We start from the raw sequence: 16,429 nt of genomic DNA, 5'->3' as shown, positions 1-16,429 counted from the left end.
CTATTGAAAACATCAAGACTCCATCCTGTAAACTTTTAGGAATACCACTGTATTAGTTGATTATGTTTGTGTATGATTAACTATGTATTTCAGATGATGTTCCTCAGTCTATAGTTAAAAATGGGACCCAGAAGCTCTACATCCCTTCACTCCCACTGCAACTTGATCCAGGACAAACCTTCGCGTCTATAAATCTAGGGATCTCATGGAAAGCTGTGTTAACCCATTCTTCCTCCACCCAGCTCTTACAGAAATGGGGGAAAGAGTGCTTTCTTCTCTGGTGACTCACCATTGCTGCCTTCAAGCTCTGGGATTCTGCCAATGGCTGACATGCAGACCTCCAGCTGCTCTTCACACTTTGCTGCGTCAGCCTGCCAAAACTTAGAGGAACATTGCCTCCTGCTGTTGGTCCAGTTCCCTGCTGAGTGCTTGTAACAAGAAGCACTCAATCTTTAAAATCTTGCCAGCAGATTCAGCTTTAAAATAAACAGCTGACCTGATGAAAAAGAGACAGAAATGCCTCCCTCTACTGGGCCAGACCTCAGTGTGTATCGAAGAACAAAGGACTTCAAGTGTCCCTAACACTGCTCCAGAGCCAAAAAGATTTTGAGTGAAAGATAATGAATCTAGAGACACTGTGCAAGAGATAGAAGCTGGATGGCACAGAAACAGCTCCAATTAAGGCCAGAAGGAGTTAAATAATCTGTTGTCCATGGTGCAGAGTAGGTATTTATGTTTATCAGAACAAAGAATTAGGATCTTTAACAAGCCCAGTAGCAGCCTTGGCTCAGTGATAACATTCTCACCTCTGAGTCAGAAGGTCGTGGGTTCAGATTCCATTCCAGAAACTTGAGCACAAAATCTAGGCTGACACTTCAGTGCAGTACTGAGTGAGTCCTACACTGTCACAGGTACAGTCCCTACCACTTATAGCAGGCACGATCGGAGCCCGAAAAGTTTTTTTTGCATACTCCCTTCAGCAGCAGGTTCAGAGCAGAACTGTTGCATCTATTACAAAAGTAAATTGCAGGCTCAATTCTGCCTCCAATGAAATCAGTGTGTTTGCAAAATGTTCTACTTCACTGTGCGCATGTGCATGCGTGCCCGCACGAGAGCGAGAGTGCGAGAGATTCATTTGTCAGGTGAAGCTTTTTATCATGGACTTATAATCGAAAGTTACTGATGAGAATTGCTAAGAATTTGGATCTTTTGTTTTAGAACAGACAGTGTAAAGTTAGGTGAAATGCTGTAACATGCTGATCTATTTTTGCTTCGGTAATTTTTACCCTGATCTGCAGATTGCCAGCATGGTGTTTTTCTCCCTGTTTGGAGAAACCTCAAGCACATGGTGTGCGGCCATACATAAATTTGGTTAAATTTTGATGTTAGTGAAGAATTTAAGATTGCACAGTTGTCTCTCTGATAACATTAAAAATATGAATATTCAAGTTAATAAATGTTCCTTTCACACCAGTTTTAGTTGTAACACGGCAAATGTGAAGATCAAGAGGTAAAACAGACAATAGTGCATCCATTATTGGTGTAAGTAAACAGATATTCAGGATGTAGCTTATTGAGCAATTTCTCAAAGTTAAAGAAATGCTCCATGATAAAGCACAACACTTGCCTTACCCTTGAGTATTTCTTTGAAAAAGATAGCCCCATGAACAAACATTTTGATTCTGATAGACAAAAATGGACAACAAAACAGTCAACAAATTTTATCATGCTCACTAAACAAAATGCTTCAGGACTAATGCCAGTAATATCACAGGCTGAAAATTGACTCAATTAACTGCAGCAATGATGTACAGATACACATCTTCCTACTTACATTCAGCAGGCCTAACAAGTACTAATTTCTGTACATATCACTCACCCCTCTATTGTGGGCTGAAAATACTGCAATATTATCATGTTAGATGAAAGCACTCTCACTGTCTATTTAAATCTTTTCCTTTGAAAGACAATTAGCAAAACGCTCACCTGTATATTTGAAAACCATAGGAAATTCTCATGTAAAGACTGAACATACCAGGAGTGAAAGTATCCTAGTATTAGTCCTACTGAGAGAGCAAGCAGCGTGACTATATCCGTTCTCCATAGAGGTGACCATATCCCAGTTACTGCCACTTCACGAGATGAGATGTTACTATTTCCATTAATGTCAGCATGAACATCAGTCTGTTTATGGTTTATTTCCAAACTATGCTGTGAAGCCTTACTGACAATTTCAGATTGCTTTTTCCGCTTCCTTAATGTCATGATGATATGCCACAGTGTGTAATGAAATCTCAGTCGTCTTTTGCTTTCTGTCTCAGGACCACAAATGGCCAGTACACTGCTCTGTTCAATCTAGCACCTGCCTTCATTAAAAATCCAAGACACAGTGAGGTAGCTATGAGTCATCCCGTGGGTTGCTATAGAATCGTAAATTGTAAACATTCAGTCTGGAGCATTATCTCACTTCCTTCAGTCATTGGTATTATCCTCTTAAATTAAACTTCAAGAACCAATATTATCTCACACATATGCGATGGTTCTGGTCTCCAGCTTATTTAGTTTGGCTATGGGGATGTTCAAAAATTGTAGATTTTTAAAAATAATTAAACATATCCAAAATAAATACAAGTACAATTAACCAGATGAGGTAACAGCTTATCAAACTGTACAGCATTTACTGCTTGACAAATAGCAGCCAAAAATCACACTCGTAATCACTAATTTACTCCAGATGCAACATTTTTGGTTGGATACAGCTGTTACTTAGCTTAAATATTGAACTCCATGCCTCTCACAAATATATTAGTATCCATGGTAGGTCCAGCCTGGGTGGAAAATGTCAAATCACAGTAGCTATGGAGACCGTGCATAATCAAAAATGTTTATGTTTGGAACAATCACCTGCTATTGGCTAAGTAAAAGCAGATCAGACGTGAGCACGGTGCTGTCATTCAAAGATCCAGACAGAGTAACATACATAGTCTGTAGGGAAGGAAAGTAGCAAAATTACTTTCACCTATCTTCTATGAGTGCCGTCCCATGTATTCCAAGACAAACAGTTAGCAAGAGCCCATAAAGGGCAAATGACAGTACCGTGTTAACTTCTGAACTGCTTTTTACTCAGACATTTTTGACTGCATTCTCCTTAGCTACTGCGATTTAACATTTCCATCCAGGATGTAGCCAGGCTGGACCTACCATGGATACTAATATGTTTGTGCAGAGGCTTAGAATTAGTAGAGGTACGTATTTAAACTACGTAACAGCTGTATCCAACCAAATCTGCACCAAACTTCAAGGTACACAACATTTACCAAAGGCATACATCTACTAAAAGGAAGCTTTGCAACAGCTGTTTTCTTTCCACCTTTTCCATACCAGTTTCCAAAAAATCTGAGGGGGAAAAATTGGATTATGCCTATTATTGGGCGTTGATATCACAATCCGCTATTAACCCGTGCCTGATGGCCCCTACACAGGCAGGACGTGAACTTTGAGCTCCCTGCTAATTAGCATGATAGCTCCATGCAGCCAGCGCTACTCGCACTGCTGAGAGGCTGCATGCAGAATGAGGAAGCACAAAATGGGGTGAGCTCAGCGCATGTCATTGGCAGCCTGCACCTCTTAAAGGTGCAGGTGTACATTTTAAATTGCACATGCACAGTCCACTGGGAGGAGGGAAAGATGGCCGGAAGGATGGCGAGACCGGCGCGAGAGCAGGCCCCACACTTCTCCGATGATGCACTGGAAGCCCTGGTGGAGGGGGCGGACAAAAGGAGGGCCAACATGTACCCGCAGGGTGGCAGGAGACCCTCCAGACTCCAGCTCCACGGGCACTGGGAAGCTGTGGCCCAGGAGGTGAACGCCAGGAGCATTGCACCACGCACTTGGGTGCAGTGCCGAAAGGAGTTCAACGATTTGACATGAGTGGTCAAGGTGAGTGAATGCAAGTGTCAAGTGGCACATCCTACCAACTGCACCACTGCTCCATGCATCACATCCCCCCGTCACCCACCCACCAACAAATACTGCCCATCCAAACGCAATGTTGCACTCGGCATACTGCATCTCACCCACACATAGTACCACACCTGCAGGCCACACAACCATCACTCACAGGTCAAACACACTAGCAGCTATTTGACCATGACAGGCACATCACCCAGACACGTTGCAGGATACTCACTGACACACTGCCCTCTGTCTTGCAGGAGAAGGTGGCACATAACAGCTGACAGCAGGAGAGACCTGAGGGAGGACAGGCATGCCTACATGTCCTCACCCCCTTGAAAGAGACTCTGCTTTGGATAATTGGGCAGGCCGTCGCTGCAGCCGTGACCACATGCTGCGCTGGAGGTCCCGATGAAGGGAGTCTCTGCATATCCAATGCTCCTTCTTGTTTCCCACATCTCCCTCCTCCCATAATCTTTTCTGACTCATGTGCTGCAGATGCTGTCAGCACGCATGTCTTACTTGCTCCACTCCCCGCTCCACAATTCAACCCGTTTCCCTTTGTCATTGCAGATACCCAAAAACACGTGGCAGCACCATCCGAGGAGGAGGAGGAGGACACTGAAGGCACACCGTCACCTGATCTGACACTTGCATCCACCAGCTCAGAGACCGTAACCGCGCGTCCTTTAGAGACTAGGTTCGAGGAAGGATCTGCACGTGGTGAGACACTGGGCACAAATGCGCAGGAGCCGGGGCGGGGGGAACGTATACCACAGGCGCCAGCTCACCGCAGGGCAAGATCGCTCACTAGTTTTGCTGTAGAGGAGTCAGATGAGGACTTTGACGGGTCAGGCTACAGAAGACGGCTGATGGGCGTACACCACCAAATGCCTGGGGCACTGGAAAGCCTGCCAGAAAGCCTGCGCACAATGCCAAGGGACATGGAGGGGTCCAGCTCTAACTTGGCAAAGGGTTTTGCGCAGAGCTTGGAGCCCATCCTTTCCAACATGGGACGGGTGGTTACCTCCATCAGCACATCTGTGGAATCCACCATTACGCAGCGCCTGATGCCCGATGTCGCGGCTTCCATTGCAGCACAAACCAATGTGATCAGAGGTGTGCAGCTCAGACTGCTGCTATTGTGGCTCCGGGAACCACTGTGTAACAGGGCTCCTCGGGAATCACAGCACTCCAGCAGTCCGTTCTCCAACTGATCACCAGGATTGCTGAGGCGTCACCCCGGGAGAATGGCGCCATGGCAGTCGGACCTGCTGTCCTCTCTCCGGACAACAGCATTTCTGCTCCCACCCCTGCCACTCCGCCAATAATCCCTCGTTGTTGCCTATCAGCCAGCCAGGCCAGACTGCTGTAGCCCATGCTAAGATGGTACAGTCTGAAGCCAGGCCCTCCAGGCCCAGAGCTGCTCGAGGTCATCCTCCATGGCCATCTGCACACTCCTCCATTGAAGGCCAGGAGCCTCCCACCATCCATGTTCCAGCTACTGGGGATACACCTCGTAGGAGCACTAGGATAGGTAAAGGCACTCGGCACTAAGGCACTGCACAAGGGTGAAGAGTTCTGTTCTGTTTCCATAATTTTATTTGTTAATTGATAAATGTGACTTTGAATTTGCATTTGTGTGATGGTTTTTATTTGTGTGATGAGCTGAGGGGGAAACCAATGTGTAATCAGATGGCGGGCAATTTGATGGTCATGTGGGAGCGGACCGGTGGGGAGTGTAGGACTGTTTGTGAGTTACATAAGAACATAAGAAATAGCAGCAGGAGTAGGCCACACGACCTCTCGAGCTTGCTCCGCCATTCAATCAGATCATGGCTGATCTTCAACCTCAACTCCACTTTCCTGCCCGATCCGCATATCCCTTGATTACTCTAGAGTCCAAAAATCGATCTATCTCAGCCTTGAATATATTCAACAACTCAGTATTCACAGCCCTCTGGGGTGGAGAATTCCAAAGATTCACAACCCTCTGAGTGAAGAAATTCCTCCTTATCTCAGTCTTAAATAGCCGACCCCCTATCCTGCGACTATGCCCCCTAGTTCTAGACTCTCTAGTCATGGGACACAGCCTCTCAGCATCTACCCTGTCAAGCCCCCTCATAATCTTATATGTTTCAATGAGGTCACCTCTCATTCTTCTAAACTCTAGAGAGAATAGGCCCATTCTACTCAACCTCGCCTCATAGGACAACCCTTTCATCCCAGGAATTAATTGAGTGAACCTACGCTGCATCGCCTCTAAGGCAAGTATATCCTTCCTTAGATAAGACCAAAACTTTACGCAGTACTGCAGGTGAGGTCTCAGCAAAGCCCTGTACAATTGTAGTAAGACTTCCTTATTCTTGTACTCCAACTCCCTTGCAATAAAGGCCAATATGCCATTTGCTTTCTTAATTGCTCACTGTACCTGCATGCTAACTTTTTGTGTTTCTTGTATGAGGACACCCAAGTCTCTCTGAAAACCAACATTTAATAGTTTCTCACCATTTAAAAGATATTCTGTTTTTCTATTCCTCCTACCAAAGTGAATAACTTCACATTTCCCCACATTATACTCCATCTGCCACCTTCTTGCCCACTCACTTAACCTGTCAATATCCCTTTGCAGACACTTTGTGTTCTCATCGCAACTTGCTTTTCCACCTATCTTTGTATCATCAGCAAATTTGGCCACAGGACACTCTGTTCCTTCATCCAAGTCATTGATATATATTGTAAATAGTTGAGGCCCCAGCACTGAACCCTGCGGCACCCCACTAATTACAGATTGCCATTTTGAAAATGACCCTTACATCCCGACTCTTTGTTTTCTGTTAGTTAGCCAATCCTCTATCCATGCCAATATATTACCCCCAACACCATGAGCTCTTATCTTGTGCAGTAATCTTTTATGTGGCACCTTATCGAATGCCTTTTGGAAATCCAAATATACTACATCCATTGGTTCCCCTTTATCCACCTTGCCCGTTACTTCCTCAAAGAACTCCAATAAATTTGTCAGACACGATTGCCCCTTCATAAAACCACGTTGACTCTCCTTGATTATATAATGAGTCTCCAAATGTCCTGCTACTACTTCCTTAATAATGGATTCTAGCATTTTCCCAATGACAGATGTTAGGCTAACTGGTCTACAGTTACCTGCTTTCTGTCTCACTCCCTTCTTGAATAGGGGTCTTACGTTTGACGTTTTCCAATCTGCTGGGACCTTTCCAGAATCTAGTGAATTCTGGAAGATTACAACCAATGCAGCCACTATCTCTGTAGCCACTTCCTTTAAGACCCTCGGATGCAAGCCATCAGGTCCAGGGGACTTGTCAGCCTTTGGACCCATTAGTTTACCTAGTACTTTTTCTCTAGTAATAGTGATTGTTTTTAGTTTCTCCCTCCCCTTTGCCCCTTGATTTTCTACTATTATTGGTATATTATTAGTGTCTTCTAGTGTGAAGACAGATATAAAATATCTGTTCAATTCCTCTGCCATTTCCTTGTTTTCCATTATTATTTCCCCAGTCTCATCCTCTAAAGGACCAATGTTTACTTTAGCTACCCTCTTCCTTTTTATATACTTGTAGAAGCTTTTACTGTCAGTTTTTATATTTCTTACTAGTTTACTCTCATAATTTATTTTCTCCCTCTTTATTATTCTTTTAGTCATCCTTTGCTGGTTTTTAAAGTTTTCCCAGTCTTCGGGCTTACCAGTAATCTTTGCCATGTTGTATGCACATGTTCCCTGTTGTACCTTGCGTCTTCCTCCATTTCCTCCTCCGGCTCCTCCCCCTCCTCCACCTCTGGCTCAGGGTCTTCTCCGATCATCGGTGGCAAGGGCTGGTCTCTAATGATGGCGAGGTTCTGTAGCATGCAGCATACCACTAGGAATCTTCCCACCTGCTCAGCGGAGAATCGCAGGGCTCCTCCAGAACAGTCCAGGCAGCGGAAGCATTGTTTCAGGAGGCCTATGGTGTGCTCCACCATGTTGCATGTGGCAGCATGGCTGTCACTGTAGCCCTGCTCTGCACGTGTACGTGGGTTCCTGACCGGAGTCATGAGCCACCGCATGAGGAGATAGCCCTTGTCGCCCAGTTGCCAGCCTTTGACTTGCCGAGCTGGGTGAAAGACAGCTGGCACGTTGGACTGCTGCATAGCGAAGGATTTGTGACTGCTCCCAGGGTAGCGGGCATTGACCTCCATGATTCGATGGGTGTGATCGTGCACCAGCTGCACGTGCAGGGAGTGGAAGCCCTTTCGGTTGACGAGGACGGCCGAGTTGATATGCGGGGCACACAGGGCAACGTGCGTGCAGTCAATGGCACCCTGCACCATGGGGAAGCCAGCAACGTGGGCGAATCCCCATGCTCGCTCGTTCTACTTGTCTCTGTCAAGAGGGAAGGTGATGAACCTGTTCCTCGTCTCGTATAGTGCATCTGCAACCTCCCTTATGCAGCAGTGCACTGCATACTGTGAGATGTTGCACATGTCGCCAGCAGAGGCCTGAAATGATCCTGAGCCATAGAAGTTCACAGCCACAGGTAATACTGTCGTTGTCCTGCTGAGGCTGCAGTTGTGGCCGCACCAGTTGACAGATCTCCAACACGGCCTCCTTGGTGAACCTCAGCCATCGGATGCAATGCTCCTTGCTCATGTTGAGGTAAGAGAATTGGTCCCAGAAGGCCCTCATTGGTTATGGCCTCCTGCTCAGTGCCCTGCGCCTCCTCCTCCTCCCTCTCCTTGCAGCTTGACCTGCTGTGGGTGGCCTCTCTGCATGCTCACAGTCGTGCTCAATGCCCAGCAGGAGCCCTAGCAAACCACTCATGGTTGCTAGGAATGTTGTTCAACCACAGCTGTAACTTTCTGAACCGTAAGGCAGTACCTGCCAAACCATTTTCAAATGTACCCAAGGAACTCTCAGTAAGTATAGGGAGCTTCAAAAAACACTTCCTATTCCATCAGCAGCCAGAAGGAATAATCCAGCAACTAACCTGCAACACTTGCATGGTCCCTTTAAATAGCGCTGGCGGAGGGTCCTCCAGGTCGCCTAAGACATGTTCAGATGTGCGTGGTTAAGACTGTGCATTGAGTTGAGTGTTAAGGTCCAAAATGGTGTCTACCACTTTAAATCAGCGGTACACACTGATCGTACGCATTTTCTCCCTACTTTACATGCTGCAGGTGTTCGGTATTTGCACAATTTAACAATGGCATTAACAACTATGCTGAAATTGGCGTCAGTATCCCTGGACTAGAAAGGAGAAAAATTTTGCTAGGATTCCTACTTTTTAATCACTATCCAATGACATCTGGTGGAAAGGCAGGTGTATAGACATCAGGGTACTACAACAGTTGAACTTATACCATTGTAGACAATAGAATCTTACCAGGTTAGTCAAGGCACAAAACAAGTTACTTGCAGTAGTTAACGAGAATATTAGCAAATATAAAAATGTCTCTATGTGAGAAGGTTATTGCATAAGAACATCTATATGAACAGGACCTCTGGATAGACCATGTAGTATTCTATAGACAGGGATAGCGTCCATTCTGGAGTTAACCCTATGAAATGGATGCTGTGCCTCTGCATGTCACACTCAGTGCTTTGTTTGGCTCATTTCAATGGCTTAAGTCTCTGATGGATCCAGTCTTTATACATAGGGCATAACATGTTCTATGTGCAGGGAATATATACAGATATATATACTGTATTTAAAGTGTCAGCCTGGGTTAATTGGTAGCATTCTCGCCTCAGAGTCAGAGGGCTGTAGGTTCAAGCCTCACTCCAGGGACTTCAGCACATAATGTAGGCTGACACTTCATAGAAAGAAAGAAAGACTTACATTTATATAGTGCCTTTCACGACCTCAGAACATCCCAAAGCGCTTTACTGTCTATGAAGTACTTTTGAAGAGAGACAGCCAATTTGTACACAGCAAGGTCCCAGAAACAGCAATGCGATGATAACCAGATAATCTGTTTTTTAGTGATGTTGGTTGAGGGATAAATATTGGCAAGGACACCAGAGAGTACTCCCCTGCTCTTCTTTGTATAGTGTCATGGGATCTTTTACATCCACCTGATAGGGCAGATGGGGCCTCAGTTTAACGTCTCACCCGAAACACAGTACCACACTGGAGTGTCTCTGGAATAGGACCTGAACCCACAACCTTCTTACTCAGAGGCGAGAGTGCTACCACTGAGCCACAGCTGACATTTTAAATACAGTACATGATATGGCAGTACTGAGGAAGTGCTGAACTGTCAGAATTGCCGTCTTTTGGATGAGACATTAAACCGAGATCCTGCCTGTGCTCTCAGGTGGGCGTATAAAATCCCATGACACTACTTGAAGAAGAGCAGGTGAGCTCTCTCGGTACCCTGACCCAACATCACTGAAATAGATTATCTGGTCATTTATCTCATTGCTGTTTGTGGGATCTTGCTGTAAATAAATTGACTGCCATGTTTCCCACATTACAACAGTAAGTACACTTCAAAAATGTACTTCACTGATTACGAAGTGCTTTGATACGTCCTGAGAACATGAAATATGCTATATAAATGTAAACACTTCTATTTCTTTAATGGGCTCCATCCAGATTGATTTCATTCCTGATCAAACTGTGTGTTTCATTATATCACCATTACCATTCAGAACGAGTCCTGTTTTCCTGGATGTGCCAATGTGTTCCGTGTAAAGGGACACAACACCCATTTTGAATGGTACATGTATACTACAGTCGAACACAGTGCAACACTGCAACAGACTACTCCATCAGTAACAAAGAAATTGCAGCTGTCTACTATGATAACTTTGTTGAAAATTGCGCTGCAGAAAGTCGAGCTACCAAACTACTCAAGTATAGTTTGAATGTAAACAGTCAGAAATATACAGCAACATCCTGTTTGATATCATTCATGATCACACTGCAAATTTAATTTGCATCATCATTACTAATGACATAGAAACATAGAAAATAGGAGCAAGAGTAATTCCGCCCTCCGGGCCTGCTCCACCATTCAAAATGATCATGGCTGATCGTCTAGCTCAGTACCCTGTTCCCGCTTTTTCCCCATATCCCTTGATCCCTTTAGCATTAAGAAATATATCTATCTCCTTCTTGAATACATCTAATGACTTGGCCTCCACTGCCTTCTGTGGTAGAGAATTCCGCAGGTTCACCACCCTCTGAGTGAAGAAATTTCTCCTCATCTCGGTTCTAAATGGCATACCCCGTATCCTGAGACTGTGACCGCTGGTTCTGGACTCTCCAGCCATCGGGAACATCCTCCCTGCATCTAGTCTGTCTAGTCCTGTTAGAATTTTATATGTTTCGATGAGATCACCTCTCATTCTTCTAAACTCTAGTGAATATAGGCCTAGTCAACCCAATCTCTCCTCACACTTCAGTCCTGCCATCCCAGGAATCAGTCTGGTAAACCTTCGTTGCACTCCCTCCAAGGCAAGGACATCCTACCTCAGATAAGGAGACCAAAACTGCACACAATACTCCAGATGTGGTCTCACCAAGGCCCCATACAACTGCAGTAAGACATCCCTGCTCCTGTACTCAAATCCTCTTGCAATGAAGGCCAACATACCATTCGCCTTCCTAACTGCTTGCTGCACCTGAATGCTCGCTTTCAGCGACTGGTGTACAAGGACACCCAGGTCTCGTTGCACCTCCCCTTTTCCCAATCTATCATCATTCAGATAAAAATCTGCCTTTCTGTTTTTACAACCAAAATGGATAACCTCACATTTATCCATGTTATACTGCATCTGCCATGTTCTTGCCCACTCACCCAACTTGTCTAAATCACATTGGAGCATCTTTGCATCCTCCTCACAGCTCACATTCCACCCCAGCTTTGTGTCATCTGCAAACTTGGAAATGTTACATTTAGTTCCCTCATCCAAATCATTGATATAAATTGTGAATAGCTGGGGCCCATGCACTGATCCCTGCGGTACCCCACTAGTCACTGCCTGCCACTCAGAAAAAGATTTGTTTATTCCTACTCTCTGTTTCCTGTCTGTCAACCAATTCTCAATCCATGCCAGTATAATTCCCCCCAATCCCCATAATTTTGAACACTAACCTCTTGTGTGGGACCTTATCAAAAGCCTTCTGAAAATCCAAATACACCACATCCACTGGTTCTCCCCTATCTATTCTACTAGTTACATCCTCAAAAAACTCCAGTAGATTTTTTAAGCATGATTTCCCTTTCATAAACCCATACTGACTTTGTCCAATCCCGTTAATGCCTACCAAGTGTTCTGTTATCACATCTTTTATAATAGATTCTAGCATTTTCCCCACTACTGATGTTAGGCTAACTGGTCTGTAATTCCCTGTTTTTTCTCTCCCTCCTTTTTTAAATAGTGGGGTTACATTTGCCACCCTCCAATCTGTAGGAACTGCTCCAGAGTCTATAGAATTTTGGAAGATGATCACCAATGCATCCACTATTTCCAGGGCCACTTCCTTTAGTACTCTGGGATGTAGATTATCAGGCCCTGGGGATTTGTCAGCCTTTAGCCCCATTAATTTCCCTAGCACTATTTTTTTTACTAATACTGGTTTCCTTCAGTTCTTCCCTCTTACTAGACCCTTGGTTCCCTAACATTTCTGGCAGGTTATTTGTGTCCTCCTTTGTGAAGACAGAACCAAAGTATGTGTTTAATTGTTCTGCCATTTCTTTGTTCCCTATTATAATTTCCCCCATTTCTGACTGTGAGGGACCTACATTTGTCTTCACTAATCTTTTTCTCTTGACATATTCATAGAAGTTTTTACAGTCAGTTTTTATGTTCCCTGCTAGTTTACTCTCATACTCTATTTTTCCCCTCTTAATCAATCTCTTTGTCCTCCTTTGCTGAATTCTGAACTGTTCCCAATCCTCAGGCTTGCCACTTTTTCTGGCAATTTTATATGTCTCCTCTTTGGATCTAATACTATCCCTAATTTCTTTTGTAAGCCAAGATTGAGCTACTTTCCTGTTTTATTTTTGCGCCAGACAGGAATTAATAATTGTTGTAATTCCTGTACACGTTCTTTAAATATTAGCCATTACCTATCCATCCCTTTTAGTAAAGTTCCCCAATCTATCATAGCCAACTTGCACCGCATACTTTCGTAATTTAATTTATTTAGATTCAGGACCCTCGTTTCGGATTCAACTACTTCACTCTCCGTCTTAATGAGGAATTCTATCACGTTATGGTCGCTCTTCCCTAAGGGACCCCGCACAACAAGATTGTTAATTAATCCTTTCTCATTGCACAATACCCAGTCTAGGATCCCTAGTTGGTTCCTCAATGTATTGATCTAGAAAACCATCACATACACACTCCAGGAATTCCTCCCCCACAGTATTATTGCTAATTTGGTTTGACCAATCTATATGTAGATTAAAGTCACCCATGATTATAGTTGTACCCTTCTTACATGCATCTCTAATTTCCTGTTTAATGCCCTCCCCTACATCTCCACTACTGTTTGGGGGCCTGTAGACAACCCCCACCAACGTTTTCTGCCCCATGGTGTTTCTTAGCTCCACCCATACAGATTCCACATCGTGATTTTCTAAGCCAATATCCTTCCTCATTATTGCATTGATTTCCTCCTTTACTAACAACGCTATCCCACCTCCTTTCCCTTTTTGCCTGTCCTTCCTAAATACTGAATACCCCGGGATGTTCAGTTCCCATCCTTAGTCACCCTGCAGCCATGTCTTCGTAATCGCAACCATATCATAGCCATTAATATCCATCTATGCTGTTAATTCATTTACCTTATTGGGAATGCTCCGCACATTAAGGCACAATGCCTTTAGACTTGTCTTTTTAAGATTGCTAGTCATCTTAGTTTTATTTTGCACTATGGCCCTATTTGTTTATCGCCCTTCTTTTCTCTGCCTTCCACTATTGCTTCTTCCCTTTCTGTCTTTTGTTTCTATCCTTGTTTCCCCCTCCTCTGTCTCCCTGCTCAGGTTCCCATCCCCCTGCCATTCTAGTTTAAACCTTCCCCATCAGCACTAGCAAACAGCTCCGCGAGGACATCGGTCCCGGTCCTGCTCGGGTGTAACCCGTCCCGCTTTTACAGGTCCCACCTTCCCCAGAACGGTCCCAATGTCCCAGGAATCTAAATCCCTCCCTCCTACACCATCCCTGCAGCCACGCGTTCATCTGGTCTATTCTCCTATTCCTATACTCACTAGCACGTGGCACTGGTAGCAATCCTGAGGTCACTACCTTTGAGGTCCTGCTTTTTAATTTATCTCCTAACTCCTTAAATTCACCTTGCAGGACCTCATCCCTTTTTTTACCTATGTCGTTGGTACCGATATGGACCACGACGACTGGCTGTTCACCCTCCCCCTCCAGAATGCCCTGCAGCCCCACTGAGGCATCTTTGACCCTAACACCTGGGAGGCAACATACCATCCTGGAGTCACGTTTGCGGCTGCAGATACGCCGATCTGTTCCCCTTACAATTGAATCCCCTATCACTATAGCCCTGCCACTCATATTCCTCCCCTCCTGTGCAGCAGAGCCACCCGTAGTGCCACAAACTTGGCTCTTGCTGTTTTCCCCTGATAAGCCATCTCCCCCAACAGTATCCAAAGCGGTATATCTGTTTGAGAGGGAGATGGCCCCAGGGGACTTCTGCACCACTCGCCTAGTCCTTCTACTCTTCCTGGCGGTCACCCACTTCTTGCAGTGGTTCTTCACAAAAATAATGCAGAGTATAGCATACTGGAACCCAAAAGTGTGGTTGAGAAATAATGGCTACCTTGTTTCAGCAGATACAAGCAACAGCTTTTCAGCCTTTAGAAGCATTGTTGATCAACACACATATGTTAGACAAACTGCTAAAACACACTCACTTGGTACTTAAATATCAAAAATCAAATGCTAAATCATGGTAGAAGAGAGCACATAGGGACTCTGAGCTAAGTTTTACTTCATCAATGTGTGCAGGTGGACCATTGTTCCTGCTTGCACATACACCTGAGCATCATGCACCTTTCCAAGCCAACCTGCATATAAAGCATAGAAAAAAACTGATGACCAATTATTGCTGTACAATGAATACCTTACTTTTTTGCTTGAAATCATCAGTTGCATCCTAGTATTGTGCAAGTTTTATGATGGCTCCTGCAACTTGTTATAACCCAACTTCTCATTAAAACAAATGTTTTCTAGCAACTTCCTAGGTAGGGAAATGGGGGGGGGGGGGCAGAGAAAATAATGGGGTGGAGAGAAAAGGGGCGGCGAGAGGGGAAGGTAGGTAGAAAGAGAGGGTAAGGGAAAAGGGGGAGACAGGGAAGGGGGTAAAAAAGTACAAAACCTAAAGCAAAAAAGTTATATAATAATCTTTGCTGCCATCCTGTGGCACGTTTGCTCAACTGTATGCAATACAACTTGAATGTTAATAACTAAGGGATCTCCTGTATTGTTGCTCACGATCCCAGTGTCAGGGAACAGAGAGGAGGAGGCAGTTTTGAGGGAGAAGGTTGTTGGGGAGGGAGGGGGAAAACGATAACATATTGCTTGTGGTTGGGTGATTGGGAAGGTATCAGGTGACCAGAAAGACCAAGTCGGACATGGAGACTGAGTGGTCTCGGAGGAAAAAGGAGAGGAGATTCAGATTAGGCAGGGCAGGGAGTCCAACTGGGTCAGGTTCTAACTGTGCAGGAGTAAAACAAATTAAAAGCGAGGAAAAATGCTAAAAATAATTTTAGAAAAATAGAAAGATAAAAATAAACGTAGAAAATAAAAAAGACTGACATGTGGGTTTTTGTTGGTCTGTGGTTAGCATGTTGGGATCTGATTGATCCATGGTGTCATAAATTATGGACTAATGTTAAAAGCTCACTACAGTATTAGACATACAAGCATACATATTGTTGACAGATATTTACAGACAAGATTTTCAATATATAGAATATTCAATGCAACAGATGTAAACCAAATGACTGTAACTACTGTACAAATGGGGGAATTTTTTTTTCAAAATCAAGACAACTGATAATATGCCTGTTTAAAAAAAATGACCATTATCCCAACACCTTTTTTGTTCACTTATTTAATGCTAGTATTCTTTACAGATTTGGCCTCCTTACCTGGATAGTAGAAAACCACAGATCGTTTTCATGCAAAGTTGCAACATAAACCGAGGTGAGAAGTCCTAAGAAAATTGCCATAAGTCCACCAACCAGGAAGGTTACATGCTTCAATGTCACTGGACCTATGGAATTACATACCAGATTACAGAAAAGTAAAACACTTATGTTCAGCAGCCTACTTGTCAAAATATTTATTTCAGTATTTTTATTGCATTATTGTCAGAATAGAGATGACTTGGTATTTTAAACAGAACTGATCCTAGTCATATTGGGATCTTACGTTTATTCCAATTGAAATATCAGGCCAAACGTTAATAATTAT

General features: G+C 44.2%; 1 protein-coding gene across 2 annotated transcripts in view; it reads right to left on the bottom strand.

The window, feature by feature from the left end:
* The window catches only part of dpy19l3 (dpy-19 like C-mannosyltransferase 3), a 74,499-nt gene that overhangs the window by 47,194 nt on the left and 10,876 nt on the right, over positions 1 to 16,429 (bottom strand). For both annotated transcript variants that reach the window (XM_067997979.1, XM_067997978.1), the window contains exon 3: positions 16,105 to 16,229. In XM_067997979.1, coding sequence (XP_067854080.1) covers positions 16,105 to 16,229 — 125 coding nt within the window. The remainder of the gene's footprint in view (positions 1 to 16,104; positions 16,230 to 16,429) is intronic.

The sequence above is a fragment of the Heptranchias perlo genome, chromosome 16 (assembly GCF_035084215.1).
Source record: "Heptranchias perlo isolate sHepPer1 chromosome 16, sHepPer1.hap1, whole genome shotgun sequence".
NCBI lineage: Eukaryota > Metazoa > Chordata > Chondrichthyes > Hexanchiformes > Hexanchidae > Heptranchias > Heptranchias perlo.
The sequence above is the reverse complement of the archived record's forward strand: the minus strand, read 5'-3'. Positions and strand labels throughout refer to the sequence as shown.